The sequence below is a fragment of the Euprymna scolopes genome, chromosome 40, assembly GCF_053919585.1.
Source record: "Euprymna scolopes isolate OS-2025 chromosome 40, ASM5391958v1, whole genome shotgun sequence".
NCBI classification, from domain to species: Eukaryota; Metazoa; Mollusca; class Cephalopoda; order Sepiida; family Sepiolidae; genus Euprymna; species Euprymna scolopes.
Window position 1 is genome coordinate 33,912,081 of NC_136521.1, and position 26,704 is coordinate 33,938,784.

Genomic DNA, 26,704 nt, shown 5'->3' on the forward strand with positions numbered 1-26,704 from the left:
CTGTCGTAAATTTAGTCAAATGAAAAAATCCTGAAAAAATAATAAAAATGTACTATTTTAGGGGTGCCTTTGCGTTTAATAATGTGTTTTATATAAAAAAATAAAAAGGTTTTAAAATTTGTTTGTCCGTCAACAGACGAAAACAAAACCAAAAATAGCATCGTGTACGTGTTGTAGGCGGTTGACACTATAAGTAATATAACTGAAGCCTGGGTAAGCGTAGGAAAATATATAAGTAAGTAAAATCTTCCACAGTTGTAGTAAAAAATAAAAAAAATAATAAAAAGGCCCTCCCAAAAAAAAACAAATAGAAATAAACCAAAAAAAGCATCGTGTAAAAGGGCGCTCTAAAATCGAAAAAATAAATAATGGTACCCGTGCGTTCGTTTATGTATGAAGAAGTGGATTCTGGAATAATAGAATTGTCCGGTCTAAGCCAATCAGATGAGGCGGATTTTGAGAAGGAAGAATTTATTATTTTGTAATCGGGTGATGGAAAGATTATGCTATGTGTATGTAGCTAATAACCAGTTACGATGGGTGCAATGGAAGTATCGTAGGAAAATATAGAATAGGTCCCAGTGTCAACTGGTAGCATTGGGAGAACTAAATATTTATAGAGAAGAATAGGGACTCCTGCCTCTATAGATGACGCGATTGTGATGGTGTTGCTCCTAGGATGCAATGTAGCATTTTATTATAACGACTTAATGTGTTTAAAATTGTGTTCGAAAATTACCTAAGATAGTGACTAATAGCTTGGACCTAATGAATTATTATGTGGCATGTGTTATTGCACACCTACAATACATTGGTCATGAGGGAAATTTACAGTCAAAATATTATATAGGAGATAAAATTTCTTAAAACAAGATGATCTTCTTTTTAATAGAAGTATAAAAATGGGTTCAAAATTAAATGTTTAAATGTTTCGTCGAATTGAACTACTGAATAATGTTGTAACATGTATTCAAGGTATAAACACTGGTAAAAACTTAAATAGGCTTTAATTCCCTTTCATTACGAATAATTGTTTGGTTTGTTGCATCGATAGAGGGGTTTAGGCTTGAAAGTTAAATCGTGACTTGGGTCTGGAGTTCGAGTCATTAAACTAGTAAAGCAGTTATCTTCTACATTGATGATTCATAGACAAGGATAAAACACATAAGCATAATAATTTAAAACATTTATTATAAGGTTATATACGAGGGACGCTTCAAAAGTAATGTCTCTCTGTTACAGTTATTGACAGTACGAAAGTCTAAGAAAGAAATACCTGTCATTGATGTGCATCAGAGCAGAGATGCGTCATCGAATTCCTCAATGCAGAAAAAAATGAACATTCACCAGCGCCTGCTGAACGTTTATGAAGCCGATGTAGTTTGTGTCTGCGTAGTTAGCAGATGGGTTCGTCGATTTCAGAATGACGACAGAGATGTGAGTGACAAAGCGTGCTCTAGCGTTTTACGACCGAGTTATCAGAAGAGGCTGACAAAAGTGCATTGGGAATACTTGTAACTATGTAGAAAAAATAATGTCTGAAGCACAATAATGATGTATATATATATATATATATATATATATATATATATATATATATATATATATATATATATATATATATATACATACGTAGTAATCCAATAACGCTATCAGAGTGCGCACAAGATAATATACATTTAAATCAGAAAAATGTAATGTTTGACGAATGTTTTGCCCTGCAATAAAATAAAGTTTTGTGTTTTTCCTTTTTTTTTTCTTGATTAACTATGCCCTCTCATTTTTATGTGAAGCTTTGGCTATCAATCCATTTGCTTGCCTGTGACGCTTACGTGTAACAGACCATTTCCGTTTGTCGGTCATACACGTTTCATTTCAAATCCTATTTCAAATGCTTGGATTGTGTTTAAATTCGCATTTTCAGCGAATAATAAATTGACGCACCCTAACAATAGCTTTTTTAGTTTTTGGTAATTCTTTTTAAAAGGTCACAATAATAAAATGTCTTCCGCAAATTTTGCGCTTAAAATGGTCGTCTTTTTTGTGCAAGAACGCTTACTTGGTGGCTCCAGAGGTCTTATTTAATTATTCAGTTTTAAAATGTTTTTATACAAAGATCATATATAAATACATATGCGCGCACGTGCGTGCGTGTGCGTGCGTGTGCGTGCGCGCATGTGTGTGTGTGTGTGTGTGTGTGTGTGTGTGTGTGTGTGTGTGTGTGTGTGTGTGTGTGTGTGTGTGTGTTCGAGTGTATTTTTAGAGAGAAAGAGAAAGGGGAAGAAGGGGATAGAGAGAAAAGAGAGATTAACGAATTAAGATGGATGGATATGAAAAATTAAATATATATATGGGAAAAATATCTGGCTTATGGCTGTGCAAATAGATCCAAACAGACATATATGAATAGACGTAGATAGATAGATAGATAGATAGATAGATAGATAGATAGATAGAAACCGGTTCTCATCAGTCCACCGAAGTTAAGCAACGTTGAGCCTGGCTAGTACTAAGTATTTGACCTTAAGGAATTCTAGGCGCTGTATGTGCTCTCCGGTTAGCTCTGCATTGTTTCTAGTCGTCCTGAACCTCCACTTGCCACTAGTATTTAACAACGCCGACTCAGGAGATGTGTGGTTAGTGATTGCGCAACTCTCGCTAGAAAATTTCACGCACAGGCATCCTTGCAGTGGGTATCTATAGTCTGTCAAGATTGAAGGAAGCGACCATATATATATATGTGTGTGTGTGTGTGTGTGTGTGTGTGTGTGTGTGTGTGTGTGTTATATTTTAAATCGCAACTTTCCAGTACTCTTCCCCCACTTTCGACAACCTTTGCAGATAAATCTGCGTTATCACAACAGCCACTTACGATTGATTTTTCATTGACAGCGAGCATTGATAATCACTGGAATTCAGATGGTAATAAACCTCCCTAAGGTCCTATTTCTCTTTGCACACCCAGCGGAGGTCTGTCTAGTATATTCTCTCCTTGGTTTTTCCATCCTCCTCCTCCTCACTTATTTGATATGGTGCCAGTTTATAGTGATATACACAAAAAAGGGGCGGAAGCTTCAGTTTTCATGTGATGTTCCTTCGTGTTTTACATCTGTAGCAGTTTCTGTGTGTCCAGTTTGTGTTTGTAGCTCATGTGTTCAAGGATTTTCCTTAATATTTATGCAGTTTTCATTATTGTTATCCGTTGTATTTTCTTAGTAATCTCTCACATTCTTTTTTTTTTTTTTTCAAAGTTTTTTAGTATTGTTCCTAGCCCCTACTATTAGTTGTGTTATCTTGATTTTCTTCATCTTCTAAGACCCTTTGAGCTTCACTGGTCAGTTTCGTGTATTTTCCCCGCTTATCCATCTCCTTGATTTTCATTTTCTCATCTGTTGGAACGGCAAAACCTACAGTCTGGCAAGAGTTTTTCCTTCTTGTGAACTATTATGACATTCATTCTTCTTGCTTGAATGGGTTTATCATTTTGTATATCCATGTCCCATAGTATCTTGTGATTTTCATTTTCCAGTACTGCTGTCGGTTTGTGCTTGTACAATTTGTCTGCATAATTGTCAGTTCACTGCCTTCCCCACTTGATTGTGTCTATTTTTATATTCTTTTTATGCTAGTTTGCTGCATTTACTTATTATGCGGTTTATTGTTTCGTCTCTTTGTCTTGACAATCCTTGCTTTGATGTGGTGGATTTTAATAGCGTTATCTTGTGCGGTTGTTATTAGGGATTCAGTTTCCGTTTAGGTTTTCTTTTTTGTAGCCATCTTCAAGTATTTTCGTTAGTTTCATCTTTTGTAATACTTAAAATCGTCTATGTAGCTGTTTCATTTCCCATTCTTCTTCCCTCGTCTTATTCCTCCGCTCTTCTTTTTCTGTCTTGCTTGTTTCTTCAGTGTCTCTTGCTGTCGGGATTATTCTTTCGATGTTCTGCATTATGTATTTTTCTCATTCTTGTGTGTGTGTGTGTGTGTGTGTGTGTGTGTGTGTGTGTGTGTGTGTGTGTGTGTGTGTGTGTGTGTGTGTGTGTGTGTGTTAATGATACAATCTTCTATTCAAACCAGTATATTCCCTCTTTCCTTTTCACATAGTTTCGGTCAATATCATCTTTTGGGTGTAGTGCATTGTGCATTTATTATTATTTTTTTTTTATTTTTTTTTTTTTTTGTTAAAACGTTTCTGAATTTTTGAGATGAGGATTGGTTATTTGTATTATTTGAATTCATCGGACTACTGTTCTGATCTTGAGTGTAGTTTTCATAACGTTTCGGTCTATATAACCTCCGACCTTCTTCAGATGTATCTTGTCGAACGCGGGAATGTTTCTGTCGAACTCGGGAATCATGGCTGACGCAACAAGAGCACGCTACACCCGTGAAGTAAATACAGGGTTCCGCTCGAAATTCTGTCCAAATTCCCGAGTTCGACACGATACAACTGAAAAAGGTCGGAAATTATATTGACTAAAACGTTGTGAAAATCACATTCAAGATGAGAATAGTATTGTTATTGTTGTTTTTCTTGTTATTGTTTTTGTTGTTGTTATTATTGTTATTACTATTATTGTTGTTATTATTATTATTATTATTATTATTATTATTATTGTTGTTATTATTATTATTATTATTATTATTATTGTTGTTGTTGTTGTTGTTGGCTCACATTGAGCTTTCACACAAGTCAGCAATCGATCGGTTTGGAGACCTGTAGTGTTCTCTGGAAGCTGAGTGACAACAAGTCTCCTCAGACGTCCAGGTCTCTCCACCTCCTTCGATAGCATTTGCAAATAAATTTGCGTCATCGCAACAGCCTCATACCATTGATTTATCGCTGGTAGTGATCATAATAATGGTTTATACTGGAATTTGAGTGGCACTAAGCCTCCCCACGATCCCAGTTCTCTTCGCGCTTGTCCGGCCGAGATCTGGCCAGCACTCTCTCCTCGGTCTTTCCATCCTCCTTGACCCTTCTCGGCCCTTTGGTATTACTTTTCTATTTGGGGGGGGACGATGATGAAACAATGGGGGGATGCATGATGGTGGTGTAGAACTTCTATATATGCAGCTTCGGCGTTCTTCATTCCCTGTAACGCTTCTTTATTATATTGTCTTGTATTTCCTTAATATTTCAGCCGTTTTTACATTATCGTTAGGCGTTGTGTTTTTGCAGTTATTTCTCTGATTCCAATTTCTGACATTCTTTTTTCGAAGTTTTTCGGACTACTATTGTCGGTACTATTTTGATTTTCTTCATCATCCAAATCCCTTTTAACTCTCTGGCTAGTTCTGTGTATTTGCTTCGTTTCTCCTTTTCTTTCATACTCACCCTGTGCTCAGCTGGGGCAGCAAAGTCTACGATTTGACAGGATTTTTCTTTCTTGTTAATTATTACGACATCTGGTCTTCTTGCTTGGATGGGTTTGTCCGTCTGAATGTCCATGCCCCATAGGATTTTGTGGTTCTCGTTTTCGAGTGCTGTTGCAGGTTTATGCTTGTACCATTTGTCTGTACGCTCAAAATGCAGTCGTTTGCACAATTCCCAGTGTACCATCCTCCCCACTTGGCCATGCCTGTTTTTGTATTCCTTTTGGGCAAGTTTGCTGCATTCACTTACTATATGATTTATCGTTTCGTCTCTCTGTCCACATAGTCTGCATTTACTGTTTTCTTGTGTTTTATCGATCCTTGCTTTGATATGGTTGGTTCTTATCGAGTTATCTTGTGCTGCAGTCATTAGAGATTCAGTTTCTCGGTTTATATGTCCTTTTCGCATCCATGTCCAGGTGTTTTCGTTATTCTCATCTTTTGTCATTCTTATGAATCTTCCGTGGAGTTGTTTCTCTTCCCATTTCTCTTTTCTCGTTTTTTCGTCTGTCTCTCTGCTTTCTGTTTTGTTTTTATTTTTTTCAGTGTCTCTCGCTGCCATAATTATCCTTTCAGTGTTTTGCATTATGTATTTTTCTAGTTCTTTTTTCGTGTCCTTCACACAGTCTTCTATACAGATCAGTTCTCTCCCGCCGTCTTCCCTTTTCACGTAGAGTCTGTCAGTATCGTCGTTTGGGTGTAGTGCATTATGCATGGTCATGAGTTTCCTGGTTTTCTGGTCGAGTTGTCTCAGTTCTTCTTTTGTCCACCCTATAAACGGTCAGAGTATCTTACTAGTGATACTGCCCATGTATTTATACCTTTTATTAGGTTTTTGCTATATAATTTCGTTTCCAGGAGTTTTTTTGTTCTCCTGAGGTATTATTATTATTATTATCATTATTGTTATTATTATTTTTGTTATTATTATTTTTTGTTGTTGTTATTATTATTATTATCATTATTGTTATTATTATTATTGTTATAGTGATTATTATTATCATCATCATCATCATCATTATTATTATTATTATTATTATCATCATCATTATTATTATTATCATTATTATTATTATTATTATTATTATTATTATTATTCACTTTCGTTTACGTTTACCACCACCCTCCTTGATATACGTCTTCTCATTGTTGTTCTTATTTTAATCCGACATCTTCTTTATCTCCTTTTTTTTCTTCTCCTCTCCCCTTTTTACTTTTACCTTTCTATCTTTCTCTTTCTCTTCTTTATTTTCTTCCTCTTATTTTCCCCTTTCTCTTCTATTTTCATCTTTTCTTCTTTTGTTTTCCTTTCTTCTTCTTCTTTTTTTTCTTCTTCTACTTCTCCTTTTCTTCTCATCATTATTATTATTAGTAGTAGTAGTAGAAGAAGAAGAAGAAGAAGAAGAAGAAGAAGAAGAAGTAGTAGTCGTATTCTTATTCATCTTTACTGCTTTCGTTTTATATTTTTTTATTTTTTTCTTTCTTTATTTTCTTTATTTTACTTTTTCTTCTTCTTTGCTCATTCTTTATTATTTCAAAGACAATCTCGCCTCCTTCGGGATAGATACAGATCTGTGTTGAATAGCAAATGAGAATCGTCAATCCTTTCGTTCTTGCATTTAATTAACAAATTAACGCTCCAACGAACCGCCGATAAATTGAAGGACGTCGAATACATAAATCGTTCAAGGCGACGTAGCTTATCCAACGCTTCTTTATCATTTTGCTCCTAGGCCAAAAGCTGACGACCCAGTGTAACCGTTTCCCGCCCAAAACTCATCGTAAATTTCAAAATGACGGTTGAACGATAACAACAAGATGCTTTGTAAAGGAGTTCTGAAGGTTGTGTTACTTGATCACCGAACGAAGAAAGAAAAATGCCAAGAAAGAAGTGTATGCGTTCAATATAACAAGGAGGAGTTATCTCTGATTTTAACAGTTGCGTTTTATTACTTGAATGGTCTCTTGTATTTCGGTTTTTGAAATTATCATGTCGGTATATCATACCGGAGATTGAACAAAGCTTATGTTCTAATAAATGAGAAAAGATTAGAAAAAGACAGAAAAACTAGTTTTACTATTCATATACGACAAATTAAGGCATGACAAATGGCTCCTACTGATACTCTATTCGTGTGCTATTTAGGCACGACAAATTAAGGAAATGCCAATTAGGCACGATAAATTAAGGAAATGCAACTTAGGCACGACAAATTAAGGAAATGCAACTTAGGCACGACACATTAAGGAAAGGCAAATTAGGCACGAAAAATTAGGACACGGCAAATAGATCCTACTGCTGTTTATTTGTTTGTTTGTTTGTTTGTTTTGCTAAAATATCTTTGTAAAACTGAAAAAAAATTCAAACTTAGAATATTTAAAACAAACAAGAGTAAAAAGAAAGAATACTTGTTTGATTCATAAAATCGTAAATATTTTTCTTAATTGTGTTTGTTTGTTTGTTTGTTTGTTTTTAATAGTGTATATTTACTAAGAAAATTACAATGAAAGTAAATATATCAACTACTTATTTAATTCCCTCAGATCGCAAGAAACTGAACATTCATCAGTAAGGTCATTTTCGCATTTCGCAAAAAAAGCTGAATATTCATCAGTAAGGTCATTTTTAAAAACAATTTTTATTTGTAAATAAGATCGTTTTATGAAAAAAAAACAAATTATTAAAATGGCTTACTTGTTTTCTAAGAAGACCTGACATATCCCTGCAAAAATGACCCTTACTGTAATTGAGTAGATTAAATGTACTATACGTTTACCTGAGTTTGAAATCTTTGAGAAAAATCATTTTTCTCGGCTTCCTTTGTTCCAGCTTGTTTATTTCGTTGGTCTAATGGTCTTCACCAATTCGCTGTTTTGATTTTACGTCATAACACAGTTTCTTATTTCAGTTTTTTTTTTTTTTTTCAAGAATTGAAGTTTTGTTGAATTCTCTTTCTGTGGACTTTTTTTTTTCTTTCTACCTATAGCCTGTGTTTGTGATAATCATATTTCGTTAATGGTAACTCCTTACATCCAGTGAATCTGAAAATTCTATTTTAAACTTAATCGTGGCAGATCTAAGAAAATGTTATTTGAATCTTAAACATGACTGACGATAAAGCTGTTTCAACCTTAAGTGTAATGACATTTAAGGATGCAGAAGCCTGTCTAAAAATACGCATTTTCACATCTCTCTTTGAAACGGAACAGGCAAAAATGTCGCAGTTTTAATCACACGCTGACTGGCCTTTCAGGATCGGTGTGCACGCCATTTTTAGTCTTCCGGTTTCTGCGAAGGAACGAAGAAGAAACGAGCCTTTCTCGATCAAACATATTACCTTACTACGATATTTTTAACCGAATTTCACGCTTGGCGTCGCCGCACTCAATCTTAAGAAAGATTCACCTTCTGTTTTAAATTCTCTCTCTCTCTCTCTCTCTCTCTCTCTCTCTCTCTCTCTCTCTCTCTCTCTCTCTCTCTCTCTCTCTCTCTCTCACACACACACACACACACACACACACACACACACTCTCACACTCTCTCTCTTTCTTTCTTTTTCTCTTCCTCTTTTTCTCTGCCTTTTCTACTTTCCTATTTGATACGTTGACCTTTCTCGATGCAATCTTTGTCCTTTTAAAACATATCCAATCCATATTGATGTTCTTCTAATCGGAAATCACCGTCTTTATTCGTAAAAGAACAAAATCGATTTTTAATATTTTATTCTTGTTTTTAATTCCTCCTTTTTTAACTCTTCATCATTTTTCACCAATTTTCTTTTTTCTTTCATTGAATATCATCATCATCATCATTATTATTATTATTATTATTATTATTTAACAGAATTTATACAAAAATAAAATTAAAATAAATCTGGCAAAGATGATGTGACTGTACATTGAGAAACCATCCGTTTTAAACGGCAATCAAAAGTTCAAATAAAGAATCCGTTTTAAACGCTTGGTCTCCCCGATGTTATGTTGTTAAAGAAAGAGAAACTGGGGTTCAGCTTTAGGCCTGGTGACCGAATCCTCGACCATTTGCTGTTTATGGGTGATTTGAAGTTATTTGGTAGGAATGAGAAGGAAGTGTATAGACGCTGGTGGAGCTTGTCAAGACATACTCTGAAGACATCGGATGGAATTTGGTATTAGTAAGTGTGCAGTAGTGGAGAAGTTATGAAAACATTGAAGAGTCAAGGTATCTGAGTATATGACGGTGTAGACATTATGAACATGGAGATGAAAGAGAAAGTCAGGAAAAATTATCTCAGAAGGGTTAAGCTCACTGTGAAGTCAAAGTTGAACGCACAAAATCTTATAGTGATGAATGAATAGGAGGTCAGTGTTTTGAGGTACAGTACAGAAATTTTGGCATGGTCTGACCAGGAGTTGCATGCCATAGATTTCAAAACAAGAAAAATGTTGGTAATGTTTGGCCTATTTCACATTAGAATCAGCGTAGCTATGTTATATCAGAAGAGAAAAGACAGCGGGATAGGATTGATAGGTGTGATAGATTGTTTTAGAACTAAGGAGACATTGCTGAAGGAGTATGTGGTTAGAAGTAAGGAGTGGATGTTCAATTGTGGCAGTTGAAGTTGAAATATGTGAAACCAAGGTTGAGTATATAAAACGTTTGGACGGAGAAATGTCAGGGGAATTGGCTGTGAAGAAGTGAACAGAAAGTTCTTCTAGGATGTAGCAGATGTTGCGGATAAAAGAGCATGGCAAATGGTTTACAGCTGAGTATATGGCAAAGAGCACTTAAACCTTTGTGCAGCACAAGAGCAAGCACTGTTTTGGAAGTGTATAAAGGTGAATGCGTTGCCGCAGAATGTCGGATTTGTGGAATGTTTTCTGAGCTTGTTATGCACCTTGCAGCAGGGTATAATGGATTGGATCAAAGAGAGTACTGTGGAAGGCACGACCGCGTTATGCTTAGGATATACTTAGGAGGTTTGTAGAAAGCTTGAGATGAAATGTGCTGGGAAGTGGTTTGAGGAGGTACCTGATGAAGTAAAAACAAGAGAGGATAGCAATGTAGAGGTATGGTGGGACAAAAGTGTTATGACAATCAATCAGTTAGAACATAACCGTTTGGATTTGATAGCCATTGACAAGGTCTCAAAGAGGTGGCAAATCGGAGACATTTTAACGCCCTGGGAAATACTATGATAAAGGAGGAGAACGAGAAGTGTGGCAATTATGCTCCGTCGAAGTTAAGACGTATACACGGAGTTAAACCCCAAGTAGTTCCGATGGCAGTTGGTACGCTGGGTGTAGTATTAAGCCGGTTGGAAGGACATTTGAAAAAAAAACTACGATTTCCCGATGTGTTGGGCAGCCTTCTGACCTTTTTACTACTTTTGTAGATACTAAAACCCTTGATCTTTGAAGATTCTAGTTTGGAGCCCGAATTGTGGAAAGGTCTTCTAAGAATTTATTCCATTTTTTCAGTGAGACATTATTAAACTAAATCAGTATTATTATTATTATTATTATTATTATTATTATTATTATTATTTTTATTATTATTATTATTATTATCATTATTATTATAATCATTATTATTATTATTATCATTATCATTATTATTATCATTATCATCATTATCATTATTATTATTATCATTATTATTATTATTATTATTATTATTATTATTATTATTATTATTATTATTATTATTATTATTAGCATTAGCATTATTATTAGCATTTCTACTCACTAGAGTTCTCCCACTGGTTATAATCAAAGATTACTCACTGAAAACAACCGATGGTGTTTCGCAGACTCTGGATGACGAAAAGTATCCCCAGATTTTCTGTGCTCTACACCTCTTTTGATAACCTTTGCAAATGAATTTGCGTTATCGCAACAACCGCTGAAAACGGCCATCGGTGTTTACTAGAATTTGAGTGACAACAAGCCCCCCTCAGTTAAGAAGTACTGTTACAAGGGCAGCTCCAACACAAAAAGATTCTTTACCAATACAGAACTCAATCCCGAAACTATGCTATTGCTTTTCTAAACGAGTAAGGTTCACATTTATTCTGGGGACAACGCCGGCCATTCAACTGGTATATTATCAAAATTGCATTTTAAATAATTCTATTCTAGCACGCAGCAAATAAGAAATATTTTATAATAGTAATTTCAAACTTAAATTAAATAATCATATTCAACCGATGTTACTCGCGGCAAAAGCGTCACTTTTCCATCTTATTCCCACTCTCCACCCCACCCCCCATTTTCTCCCTCCATCATCTCATCCTTTCTTTTTCCTCCATCTAGTCTATTCCTCACTCTGGACATAGATATACACATAGACAACTAATTTTTATAGATTCCTCCAAAAGTTAGTCGACAGAAGGAAATTAACACCTTGATTACAAATTCAGAGTTACTTCCCTTGAAAACTAAACTCGTGAATAAATCTGCGACAGTTTAGAGTCCAAAAAATTGTTATTTAAATTTTAAAGCTGATCAAGAAGATAACAATTTTGTGGGTATTTGTTTTGTCGTTTTTAGTTTTACATGGATGTACAAACACAAAGACTGTCCTTTATATTATCAATTATATAATGATAAGCAGTTTTACCATATTCTTTGTCTTGATTCTAGGAGGAGATTCCAGTTGGGCGGGTTGCACCGGATTCTTCCGAAGATGGAAGTCGCGCCCCTACCGGGGAACGCCTCTCAAAATCGTATACTTGTACTTAGTGTCCTGGCAAAAATTATATATTTAGGATATTTTACACTTATTACAATAATTTTTTTAATATTTTGTTTTGTGATTTTTACATAACAATTGACAAGCAATTATTTGGACTATTGTTCTCACCTTGAATGTTAGCCTTACAATGTTTTGGACGATGCAATCTTCGGCCTTCTTCAGGTGCACCTTATCGAGCTAGCGAATCTTTATGTCGAACTTGAGAATCTGCATGCGATTTCGAACTGAACTCTATTTAATCCACGTTCAACTACAAAAGAAACGTGGAACAACAGACAAAGGTGCTGAGTAGAAATTCAGTTTTAAGTGACGGTTTGAATCTTTCGATCCTCAGCACAAGCAAGCGATGCCTCCGTTCAATCTCGAAAGACAAAGGATACCCGATGTAGGGTAGCTGCGCGTGTAATTGTGAGGCAAGGGTTGCGCAATCTCCAACCACACCTCTCCTGAATTGACACTGTTTGAGTCCAGTGGCAAGGGGAAGTCCAGGACGACTGGAAACAATGCCGAGATAAGCGAAGAGCACATACAGCATCTGGAAGTCCCAAATGGTCACCCATTTATTACTGACCAGGTTCAACGTTGCTTAACTTCAGTGATCCAGTGGGGACCGGTGTGTCAGTGTGATTATGCGTGATTATTTAGTACAGGCAATAAATTACTTTGATCATTATAGCAATATCTTTTTACAAAAAGATGGTGTTGCCATGGGCTCTGTTTTGGGTCCAATGTTCTGACAATCTTTATATGTGTAACCTAGAAAATAAAATTAAAAACATTATTGACATAAGACAAACCTATATGCGACCAGATGAATAGCGGATAAAGGCATTGAGTGACAATCAGTTCCAGATGAAGCCTATATTTTCTAGTTGTAATTAATAGAATGATTGTATTAATTAATATTGTACTAATCTTTTTTTTCTCTTTTTTAGGTAAGAATCGCATAGGAGGAACAGGAATCGGTAATTCTCATTTAATTATTATTTTGAGTGTTGTATGTGGACCATTTGAGTGGGGTGTTGTATATGTATTATTTAAGGTGTTGTATGTGGGCCTTTTGGGTGGGTGTTGTATATGTATTATTTAAGGTGTTGTATGTTGGCCTTTTGGGTGGGGTGTTGTATATTTATTATTTAAGGTGTTGTATGTGGACCATTGGGTGGGGGGCGTTGTATATGTATTATTTAAGGTGTTGTATGTGGATCATTTGGGTGGGGTGTTGTATATGTATTATTTAAGGTGTTGTATGCGGGCCTTTTGGGTGATGTATGTAGATAATTTTAGGTGCTGTATGTAAATAATTTCGAATTTGTATGTACAGGGTGTCCCAATAAAATACACTCTTTAAATGACCATAAAACTAACATCTATTATATAAATCTCTTTCACTGTACGTGCACTCACGCCAGTATTTTTTATAAGTAAGAAAAGTTTTATACATCAACATACTGTGAACAAATATAGAAACCAGTTAATCCGGATATCATGTGTATATATACATAAACTTTTATGATTTACTACATATATATATATACATTATATATATATATATATATAGAGAGAGAGAGAGAGAGAGAGAGAGATAGATAGATAGATAGATAGATGGATAGATAGATAGATATAATTCGTTAAATTGAATAGATGTTTTAGTCTATTAATTTTACATTGGATTTCATTTTTCTTTACTTCAGGTGGGAACTGGCTGATGTATTAATCATAACTTTGACTTGCCCAAGTACTTTCAGATACTTGCAGGTTTGTCAGGTGTTTAAAGATGGTACTTTGTAACAATAAACGTAAACTTGAAATAAAGCTAGACAAATAAAAAACTAAAAAAAAACTAACATAAACAAAATAAACTTTACTAATAACCTTAACCTTTTAAAGTGTTTATAAAAAAACAATTAATAATTTATTAACCAATGAAAATTAAGCATTCATAAATATAAATAGTAAAAACCAAACTAGCTTAATTAATCCCTGAAGATGAATCCCGAAGGATTTAAAAGTACTTGAACAAATCAAAGTTATTACATCAGCCAGTTCCCACCTGAAGTAAAGACTACAATACGAAAAATGAAAAGAATCCAATGTAAAATTAATAGATTAAAAACGTTTAATCAATTTAACGAATTATGCATAAAAGGAAAAATGCTGCTGAAATGCACATACATGCATATATATATATGTGTGTGTGTATATATATATATATATATATATATATATATATATGTGTGTGTGTATATATATATATGTGTGTATATATATATGTATATATATATATAATAAATTACCTTTCACCAGACTATCCATTCACGTATAATCACACCTTTTTCTTCACCCTATTCCCTCTGCTTCACTTTTTATTATCAAATAAGATCTTTGCCTTACTTGCAGTTTTATCAAATATTTTAGTATGCAAAATCCGATCCCGCATTTTATTAATTCCTGCCCTCTGATGAGAAGGGAATTATTTCTTTGAAACTCTGCGGATTAAGGACTATCCACTTATTAAGTGTTTCCTTTTCAGATTAAATATGCTTTTAACTCTTTTTCAAAGTGTTTTTAACATGTTTTATTAACTATTTGATCTTATATATATATATATACATATATATATATATATATATATATATATATATATATATATATATATATATATATATATATATATATATATATAATTAGTGGACTGAATATAACATAAAAATCAATTACCAAATTCTTCTCTCTTATTCCCTTATTTATTTCTGGTCAATTAGTATTATAAAAAACAAACAAAACACAAAGATTTATGGGTTGAAATCAGAACGAGGTTCGTAATCTGACGAGAGTTCTTTTCTTCTGTTCGCTAGATGTCGCTGACTACTTGAAAAAAAAAGTAATCGAAAAAAAATCCGTTCGTACTTTTTTACATTGCAGCTGACATTCTATTATTGAGATGTGGTTTACTCAAGAGTTTCTTTAGCTCAATCAAAAACACAAAAAAAATAAAATAAAGGAAGAAAAACGATTTCTGATAGAATAAGAGACTCCAAAAGACGTTGGTAATCTGGAGTGTAGAAGAATGCGACCGTTATTGGAACAAAGGGAGGTAATAAGGAGTTATTTATATCCGACAATGCTGAAATGCAACTGGCTGATTTTTCTTTCTTCTGTTCTGTTTTTTCCCCAATATTGACTCTTGTGGTACATTGTCCGCCATGTTGAATAGCCTAAAGTGAAAATGCATGTTGATCTTTATAACTAATGCAATAAAGGGACGAAAGCAAAAAAGAAAAAATGAAAAACAAAATCGAAGCTAATAGATGAGAACAATGAAAGAAATGTAAAAATATAAAATAAAATGAAAAACAAAAAAAAGATAAACTACATAACAGAAATAACAAGGCCGTAGCACTAATAAAATTGTGTTCAGTTAAAAAATCGAACGACAAATATGATTGTTTTAATATAAATAAAATGTCAAATTCAAATATATACTAATAAGGAGATTTCTAACCGAGTTACAAAGCAGAATAAAAATCGCTACTTATGCAGAATACGGGCTGTACTATTTTAGATAGGATTTTCAAGTTGAATACAGTATTTACAGTATCTTTTGTTTATTAAATTGTCATATGAAAGCGCAGAAAAAAATTTTTAAGCCTTTCCACGCTTAGAATGGGTTTCTAAATAATAATGTTATTTCAGCACGGTCTGTATTTTGCATAAGTATCGGAACATATAACAGGCCTGTGGTGCAGCGAATAAAATCCATGGTGTAATCAGTTCTTCTGGAAGTTAGAGGTTCAATTCCCAATACGACTGCGTAGCTGGGACAAGACATTCATATAACGGGAACGACGATGAGACAATTATATGATTACACATCGTTCATATTTATGATAAGAGCTTAATATAAAGAGAGACAGTTTGTTTAACACATAGGAGATGCAAATTCATTACTGAAGGAGGGTGTTTCATATTAACATTATGTAAGGCTGTTTAATACAGAGTTCTTTTACAAATACGATAGACAAAGATCGGTGGATGAAATAACGTTGAAGACAAATGAAGACATAAATATAATGATCTTTATTCCATCCGGATGAGATGATAATCAGGAAATCAATTGACTTTCTGTTTTATACATTGTATTTCTTCCCTTTCTTTCGCTCTCAAAATGGGGCTTAGTTAACTCTCTTCCTTCAGTGCTCGACCCTGACTTATCTTGAACCCTCTTAACTGAATATATCGAATCTATCTTTCTTTGTGACGTCAGAAACGTGTCCAACCATGTGATTCCTCACGTGGATTTACATATCATATATCCAACACATTTTTGGGTAAAACAAAGACACTCCTTACATTGTCCGATATCTGACTAACTAGTTGTATCGTTATTTAGTTATTTCTAAACACAATGGTACATTCACTAACTTCCTGAGATTGCATTATGTATTCACTTTTAACTTTTGAATACTGGGTTCGATTCTAGCATTTTCCTTATAATAAATATTATTATTAATTATTAATCGTATTTACGTCTTTCTTTAATTACTGGGATCTGTCATCTTCCATATATAACAGTATGAGTGGCACTAAAAATAAAGTTACGAACTACTAAGATTTCTACCTGGTCATGACTGACAGAACACGAGCAAGTTACCTTCGTGGATCGAATAAAAGGCTCCGTTCGAAATTCAGTACAAAATTCCTGAGTTCAAAATAAAGGTTCCATCGTTCATCAAAAACGCACCTAAAAAAGTTAGAAGGTTACATCGGTCGAAACGTTGAGAATAACATCCAAACTGAGAACAGTAGTCCGAATAATCCAAATAATTCAAATTATCTATCCTCATCACAAAAACATTCTTAAACCCAGAGCAGTATTTTTGCCTTGACAAGATACGAAATCGATTTTGTAATCTACAAGGTGCCCTCTTCTCACAAAAAAATAAAAACGTTGCTGGTCGTTCTTAATATTTCCATTAGAGTGCTTGGCTGAGTTCTTGTTGGATATAGAGACATGTCGGCGTACATTTGAAAGCAGAGGTGTGCACATACTCACATCCCAGATGGAGTTGTTCTGCATACTTGTGTCCCATAAAAATGACCGAAATTATAATTAAATTAAAATAAAGAACTATTTACATTCCAATGTCAGAAGTTATCTCTGGTCCCCCCTCGCCAATCTTTCACGAAAAACACCCGTCTAGCTGAATCCACTGTGAAAAATTTCCCCCACTCTATATCTGTGCCTAAATCAAAACGCGGATTCCATGAACAAAGCTTCTTTCTTAGAACTGCACGCCTGTGGAACTCTGTTCCGTCTGCCTGCTTCCCTCCGGACTACAACTTGGATGTCTTCAAGTCCAATGTTAACAAATTCCTAATGAACCGCCCCCTTAAGTAAACACTTCATCAAATCTCCTCACTAACGTAATGTACTTGCAATAACCCTTATCCCTGAGTGGCTTCCGGGCCTTGATAAGTGGTGATCACTGTGTAAAAAAAAAATTTATGATTGCACGATGCAAAATAGGAAAGAAGGATACAATATCTTTGTGTTTACAATTCCAGGAATGTCGATTTGTTACCATATAAGAGAAAATAAACAACAAAAAAATAGAAGAGAGCAAACACAATGCATGAGTTTGAAAATATAAAATCAAAAAATATATACATAACTTATTAGCGCAAAATAAAACGTATTTCGTGGTAACAAATTAAACGCAAATAATCAAGCAATTAGCCAGTCAATTAATTCCTGAAATAAGAAGAGTTCATGGGTTAAAAAAGCAAGTGTTTATTGTAGCATAAATTTCCGTTATAATTTGACAAATCAAGTGAATAACGAAACTGTAGCCTGTAATAATCACAATAAAGAGTAAGCCATCCTAAGTGAGAAGGGATTATCAGAAAATCCAAAAAGTTACTTTTTATGGTGAAATTGTATTCCGTTAGGTCCAAATTGTTAACAGTGTAATCCGATAGGTAAATGAGAAATACTGTAATCCAAGAATTTAAGCTCCAATCAAAATGTAATAAAACCTTGTAATTTATTCAATGTTCATTATATTTCTGCAATTGCTCTGTCTAGTATATTGAGCTTTTGATTATCTTGATAGGTTCCAATTTTAAAGATAATACTAATACTATTATTCATTTTTACAATATATATATATATATATATATATATATATATATATATATATATATATAGAGAGAGAGAGAGAGAGAGAGGAGAAATAAAGAGAAATAAAGAGATAGAAATAGAGGAAAAGAGGAAGAGCAAGAAAGATCACAACCTCTCTTTCTCTTTCGCCTCCCATGAATATTAATCTGTACATATATTAATACAGTTTATTTCTCTCGATATTCAAACGAATTTCCTGGAGCCTAAAACTCTCTCGAAAGCAGCTGAATATAGAAAATCGACGCCATTAATAATTGACATCGAAATATTTTTCGTTCCTTTCTTTTTTTCTTTGTCCTTTTTTATTTCCTCATATCTATTTAAAAAAATATTTATTAAAAATATTGAAGAATTAAAATCTAACGCTGTATTCACAAAAAAAAAAAGAAAATATTTCACTTTGAGGTGTAACTTGAAGGGAATATGTTAAGCGTGTGCTTTTTTTATTTCTTTTATTTATTGTCTTTATTTTTTTTCTTTCTTTTTTTCCGTTCATTTCTCGCGTTGTCAGTTTGTTGCCAGCCTCTGCCATTTTGTTTGAAGGCGAGTTTCAGAAAGATGGGGAAATGGCGCGGATCAGTTTTGTCAAAATTGTTACGAACAGACGACAACAATCAAAGGAATGTGCGATAGAGGTTTTAAATAAAATATTGACAAAATCTATTCATCGACGTTGGTTTATTTTCTCTTCATATTTTTAGGAAGCGATCGAAGGAAACAGAAAAATTCACAATGATCTCATCGTCAATATTATAAAAATGAATGTACGGCAGTCCGACTAGTTTTATTTATCACGTATACAAATTTGTTTTATAAACAAAGAAAAGGGGACTTAATCTTTATAATAACTGATAATAATAATTTTTAATGGAATAATTACGTATACAAATTTAATTTTGATCAACAAAGAAGAGAATGCTTAAAATTAATAATAATTGTTACTTTATTAAGCAAGGAAAGGATAATCATATATGCAATTTTTTTTATGAATTAAAACGAAAATACTTAAACTTAATAAAAATTGATAATAATAAAGCAAAGAAAGAATAATAACGTATGCAAATTTAATTTTATCAGCTACGAAGGGGAGGCTTAATTTATTAACTGATGAAAAAATTAATGGAATGAGTTTATTTAAATAGACACAAAATATAGCCTTGTTTATAATAAACCTGTTTTTTATTTAACTTTAATTATTCTTTTTTTTCTTCTACAAGTACGTTATATAATCTATTAACATAACAAATGGGTTGCACGTTGGGTTCATAGAAATCATGCTGGTGGTTTTGATATGGCATTGTTTGAAGTCATCTTTGACTGGGTCAATTTAAGTCTTTCTCGGTTCAATTTTATCTTGCTTACGCTCGACTGAAATGTATGTACATCTATTTATTCAACCAGAGCATCGTTCAATATGTCCATACCACAGTAGGCGTTGCAACATAGAGCTGGCTCTAGCATGGCCTTCTTAAGCCTCATTAAGAGAGGCTAAACTAACTAATGCATACGAAAAATCCATGGAATCATAGTCCTGTCATTCAAAAACGGATGACAACAGATTTTTATTTTAATTTCATTTCATTAAAAGTTGGTGCATAAAAACGAAGGTCACCGGCGCTGTGGTTTCCAACAATTTTTTTAGTTTTATTGAGCGTCGTTTTAAAAAGCACCCATTGAGAGTATTTTAAGATGCTATCTGTCTATCTATCTATCTATCTCTATCTCTCTCTTTCTCTCTCTCTCTCTCTCTCTCTCTCTCTATATATATATATATATATATATATATATATATATATATATATATATATATATATATATATATATATAATTATTTCCACAAGCAAACAACTTCGCAACTCACACAAGCAATGAAAACCACAAACCGGAAGTCTAAAACTCGAGTTTCGTCCTCATTTAGTTCTTCACTTGGACTTCCGGTTTTCGTGAGCTGCTACGTTATTTGATTTAGATTTTGGAAATAATTAATAGTTTTCAATAACTATTCATTTATTTGCCTGATTATAGATGGTATATTCTCGATTGTAAATGATATATGAGGAATATACCATCTTCTTCTTAATATATTCAGTCATGGATATGCGGACGACTTCATAAAGGTTAACTAATTTGCATATTCCTTTGAAAACCGAACATCCATTAAGTAATTATTTACCTTTAAGGGGTTTTTTTTATTAGATAATCGGTTTCATTTTCGTATTACGCTTAATTCTTTTACATTAAGCATAATTGCATAGAATTTAGGATTAAAATGTTTTATTGGATAAAAATGCAAAGATTATCGATGGGTTTATTAATAGTGCTCAATAATTTATATTACTATTTATTCACACAAACATGTACACGCTTCACTACATTGGCATGACAATGTTTCGGTCTATAGTTATTAATAACTAAGATCGCTTTATGCGAAAAAGCTGTTTTTTCAAGTAGTAATGGAACACGTACATCAAGTCTGTTGCCAAGGTCGCTGGAAAGATGGTGGGATCCTTCTACCGCTCCAGAAGATATCTCACTACTGACAAATTCTCTATCTATATAAAAGCCAAGTACGGCCAAGGATGGAATACTGTTGCCATATCTGGGCAGTAGCTGCTAAAAACAGCCTATCATGCCTTGGCAGAGTACAAAATAGACTTCGTGGTTTAGTGGGGGATGCCCTTTTTCTACCCTGCAACCCCTCTCCCACAGAAGAGACGTTGCGAGCCTATCCTTGTTTTATCGTTATTTTCATGGCAGGTGCTCGTCTGAACTCCAATCCCTGGTCCCCCCTCGCCAATCTTTCACGAAAAACACCCGTCTAGCTGAATCCACTGTGAAAAATTTTCCCCACTTTATATCTGTGCCTTAATCAAAACGCGGATTTCATGAGCAAAGCTTCTTTCTTAGAACTGCACGCCTGTGGAACTCTGTTCCGTCTGCCTGCTTCCCTCCGGACTACAACTTGGATGGCTTCAAGTCTAATGTTAACAAATTCCTAATGAACCGCCCCCCTAATTAAACACTTCATAAAATCTCCTCACTAACGTAATGTACTTGCAATAACCCTTATCCCTGAGTGGCTTCCGGGCCTTGATAAGTGGTGATCACTGTGTAAAAAAAAAAGGTGTATATGTTTCTATAGAAACACCTAAATAAAAAGACAGTTTTTGCTTGAAGAGATCTGAGTTATGAAAAATGAATACATAGATGAAAAGACAGACTTTTCACCGAAAGAGATCTTAGTCATTAATAACTATAGATCGAAACATTGTCATGCTATTGTAGCGAAGCTTGTACATATCTGTATAAATATTAATATATATGTGTGTGGGGGGGTATGTATGTGCGTTTATATATATATCAACATATCTATTTGAAATCATTCTATTCGATTCTCCGCTAGCATATCCAAGCCATGTTTACAATAATGAATGTCATTAAACCCGACCAAGCATCCACTATTCCCTCGGGCATCCTTCATCTTCTCTTTTCTACGTAATTAATCAATATCGATAACAAATTCTTTTTTTTTTTTTTTTTTGCCTTTTCCTTTTCCCGTATTCGAGCTGTTTCCCCGTCAATAAATCTGATCGAACTAAATGTGTTTTGTGTAATTAACTAACGAATATCGATCCGGCGAATCGAATTTACATGGGAAATTAATTGAAAATGAAAAAAAAATTAACCTCCTCCTCCTCTTCCTCCTCTTGCCCGCTGACGACAGGAAAGATGATGCGAGAGAAGGAGAAATTAATAACCAATCTTACATTGGATGATGAGCTTAATGGATTTGACATGAAGGTCACGGTATGACACGATGACCTCAGATGATATGAGAGAGGGGATAAGTATTAGTGTTGGAATGAATGCGCTGTATTTTATTTTATAAATAACTATGAGAATACATATTCCACTGTATTCTGGTCCCATTCGATTCCTCGAATATAAACACTTTTGCAAAACTTTAATGTCTACGTATGAAGATTCAAATCAAGATATAATTCGACCTTGCGTTTTCTTCTCTTTTTTTTCTTCTTACATCAGATTTTCTTATGTTATGGGTATTTTTGTTTAGTTTCTTTTTATCTATTTTGTCTCTGTCTTCCCTGGTTGTATTTTATCATTTTCTTCATTTATAATTTATTTTATTGTATTTGTTCTTTTTGTACTTTGTCTTCTGTGCAAAATATAATCCATTTCTCTTTTCTTTTTTTATCCTTTCTCTTTTTCTGTTTTTTTTTTCTTTTTTCTTTTTAAAAATCTTTTTCATTTATATTTCCTTTTTGGTTTCATTTTTTGTTTTTTTGTTTTTTCTTTTTATAATTTTCTTCGGTTATATTTTTTAACTCTTCTTTTATATCTGTATTTTTTTTTTAATTCCTCGTTTCTTCGTTTCTTTTTCTCGTTTCTTTTTTAATGTTCTTCCTTCCAAAGAAAAACATTATCTTTTTAAAAACATTCAATGTAATTTGAAATTGAGAAAACAAAATATTTTTAAAATGTTTTATTAAATCATTATAATTCTCTTTTCTTTTCTTTTTTGTCTGGGACTGACTTTTGGTGGAATACACCATTTTCAAAAGAAGAATAATGATTTTAATTATTTAATAAAACATTTTTAACATTATTTGGTCTTCTAAAATTTCAAATTATATATATAGTCATCCACATGTTTCGCAGCTCATCAGTGCGGCTAGACAAGAATCTACCTCAAGCCAGGATCTAAACCCGATAGCCCAAACGACAGTCGAAGCTTCTAACCGTTGCACACACACATATATATATACACATACACACACACACACACATATAACGATGCATATATATATATATATATATATATATATATATATATATATATATATTGTATGTAGGCAGTGAATTAACAATCCATTGACATTGTCCCAATACTTAAGCTTAATTTGTTTACAAAAGAGCATCGCTTCATACACTGATGGTAATTTGTATATCCCTTCCCAAATGCTCAACCTAAGACAGGGAGCATTATAGTCATCCACATACAGTACTGTTTCGCTGTTTCACAGCTCATTAGTGCGGCTAGACAAGCAGCTACTTCAAAATAGTCACTACACTGAAAATGCCAATGTTTAAGACAATTGGTCGGTAAAAACCAAAGGTATTCGTCAGGCGACGTAATAAAGTCCATGTACAAATGAAAACATCTTTTGGTTATTACCTACCAATTTTTTGAAACATTAGCATATGTTTAGTGTAGTGACCTATGAAATATTTATCTATATAAATAAATATATTATATTCTGTTCTTTTTTATTGAGCACTCTTAATAACATCGTTTTAATTCACGATATAATATTTTGCTTTTTTTTATTGAGCACTCTTAATAACGTCATTTTAATTCACGAGTTTTCCCTCTTGAATACCTTTAACTTGCCATATATATATATATATATATATATATATATATATATATATATATATATATATATATATAAATGTATATATATACCAGTATATATGTATATATATATATATATATATATATATACCAAGTTAAAGGTATTCAAGAGGGAAAAATCGTGAATTAAAATGACGTTATTAAGAGTGCTCAATAAAAAGAGCAAAATATTATATATTTATTTATATAGACAAATATTACATATACATATATATATATATATATATATTAAAATAATATTATTTAGAGTGTTCAATAAAAAAGAGCAAAATATATTTATTTAAACAGACATATATATATATAATTTAAAGGAGATTAGAATAATAGTCTAAAGAGCTAAGTGTATTTTAATGTAATAGTGAAATTACTAGTTTAATTAAAATACAGGAAATGCTCGTTGTAATTTAGATATATAATAAGCTCGATAGTTAAATGTCCTTGAGCTAATTCAATATTAAGTAATGTGATTTATAATTTAAAAGTTTTAAAATTTTTAAAATTTAAAAATCAAAATTTAATTAAATTAAAAATCAGTTTCATAAGAAGGAACAACAACAAAGTCAATTATCTGTACGATCGTTTCGGAAATCCGTGCTTTTTATTTGTGGTATACATGAAGTCACGTAGAATAATTATACATAGTTTTTTTGGTAAGCACGGTCTCCTCATCAGCAAATTTAGGAGGATTTCTATTGAATTGAAAAGACACCAAAAATAAACCTAGCATTAAAAGTAAGGCAGATGAATCTGAAAAATTGAAGTAAAAGGTTTGGATATAAAATTTATAAGAAAATTAATAAGAAAATTGGTATAGGTTAGAGATAGAAATGAGTAGAAAAAATATATATATTTTTGAATTTACATAATAAATTTGATTTAAAAATATATAGATATATAATTACCTTTTGGTTTTTCTTTTTTTGAAATCAGGAACTGTATTTAAAGTAGTCATTTAGATGTTTGCTATAGCTTTTTATTTTATTGAATGATGAATTTTAAAAGGGCGACGCTCGTGCAGTAAATTGTTTCCGTTAGCGTATTTTGATTTAGAGACGCTACAGTTAATATCTATAGAGAGAGAGTTTTTTTTTTTTTTTTTTTTTTTGCAAGTTTTTAAGGGGAGATAATTGTCATGGCTTTATTTATTATTTGATTTACGGGTCTAAGGGCGGTAATTGGTTTAACTTAATTTATTAAAAAAAAAATCTATTTTTACTAATGAGTAATTTTTAATGATTTATGGTGGTTTATATTTATTAAATTTAAACCAACGTTTATGATTACACGATAGAAGCTCGTGTCTTGAATTTACTAGTTTGGTTGTGCTTTTTATATCTTCATATTTTAAATTTTTTAGGGTTTCTTTTGTACATAATGTACAAAATTTATCTTCTGGTTTATATGATTTGCAAGTCTCAATTATTTGCCATTTTAAGTTGAAAGAAATATTGCTATTTTTTAGTTGCCAAATATAGTTGGATAGAGTAGTTTGGTTTGATAGAGAGTTATTTTTAAAAGAATGTTTGTGCGTTGAAATTCTATGTTTTATTGGGCCAGATGTGGAACCAATATATATTACCTCTTGATTATTATGATTATTTTCCGTTAGGTCTATTGTTGGATTATAATGTGGTGGGTTGGTTAATAATTGATCGGTAGATTGATTTAAGTTGGTGTTATTATTTAATCTGGTAGTTGAGTTATGGCTGTTGATAGGTTCTTGTATATTTGGAGTTTTTGATACTGTGCAGCTATAGATAACATTTTTAATTTTACATGAGCCTTGTAGGGGACATTTATTTTTTCTTCTACAGTTACAGTCCGATGTATTTTGTATAGTTGCATTTTGTAGTTTATTAATTTTATTATTATTAGAGCTAATTATTTTCTGATGAAGGTTAGGCATAGTAGAGTAAGAGACTTTAATTGTGTTCTTATTGAAAATCTTATTATATCTATGGGGGGCTTTAAAGTTCTTATCTAATATTTTAAAAAATTCTCTAGCTATGTTTGTTTCTAGGTTTTTGGAATACGGGGGGTTGAACCATAGGATCTCCTTGTGTCTATTCTTACGTTTGCGGGTTTTAGTTTGTTGTTTATTTATATTATTATCTAATATTTGTAGTTTGGTTTTATCTTTTTTTTGTCTCCTGGTTATTTTTCTTAACTCTGGCCCAATAAAACATAGAATTTCAACGCACAAACATTCTTTTAAAAATAACTCTCTATCAAACCAAACTACTCTATCCAACTATATTTGGCAACTAAAAAATAGCAATATTTCTTTCAACTTAAAATGGCAAATAATTGAGACTTGCAAATCATATAAACCAGGAGATAAATTTTGTACATTATGTACAAAAGAAACCCTAAAAATTTTAAAATATGAAGATATAAAAAGCACAACCAAACTAGTAAATTCAAGACACGAGCTTCTATCGTGTAATCATAAACGTTGGTTTAAATTTAATAAATATAAACCACCATAAATCATTAAAAATTACTCATTAGTAAAAATAGATTTTTTTTTTTTTTTTAATAAATTAAGTTAAACCAATTACCGCCCTTAGACTCGTAAATCAAATAATAAATAAAGCCATGACAATTATCTCCCCTTAAAAACTTGCAAAAAAAAAAAAAAAAAAAAAAAAAAAAAAACTCTCTCTCTATAGATATTAACTGTAGCGTCTCTAAATCAAAATACGCTAACGGAAACAATTTACTGCACGAGCGTCGCCCTTTTAAAATTCATCATTCAATAAAATAAAAAGCTATAGCAAACATCTAAATGACTACTTTAAATACAGTTCCTGATTTCAAAAAAAGAAAAACCAAAAGGTAATTATATATCTATATATTTTTAAATCAAATTTATTATGTAAATTCAAAAATATATATATTTTTTCTACTCATTTCTATCTCTAACCTATACCAATTTTCTTATTTATTTTCTTATAAATTTTATATCCAAACC

At 32.5% G+C, this 26,704-nt stretch overlaps 1 protein-coding gene across 2 annotated transcripts in view; it reads left to right on the plus strand.

Moving 5' to 3' along the window:
- The window catches only part of LOC145265480 (uncharacterized), a 676,373-nt gene that overhangs the window by 360,366 nt on the left and 289,303 nt on the right, over nucleotides 1–26,704 (plus strand). The window contains exon 2 of one of the 2 annotated variants that reach the window (XM_080121353.1): nucleotides 13,045–13,074. The exons of the other annotated variant lie outside the window; for it this stretch is intronic. Coding sequence (XP_079977479.1) covers nucleotides 13,045–13,074 — 30 coding nt within the window. The remainder of the gene's footprint in view (nucleotides 1–13,044; nucleotides 13,075–26,704) is intronic. 2 annotated transcript variants of the gene reach the window in all.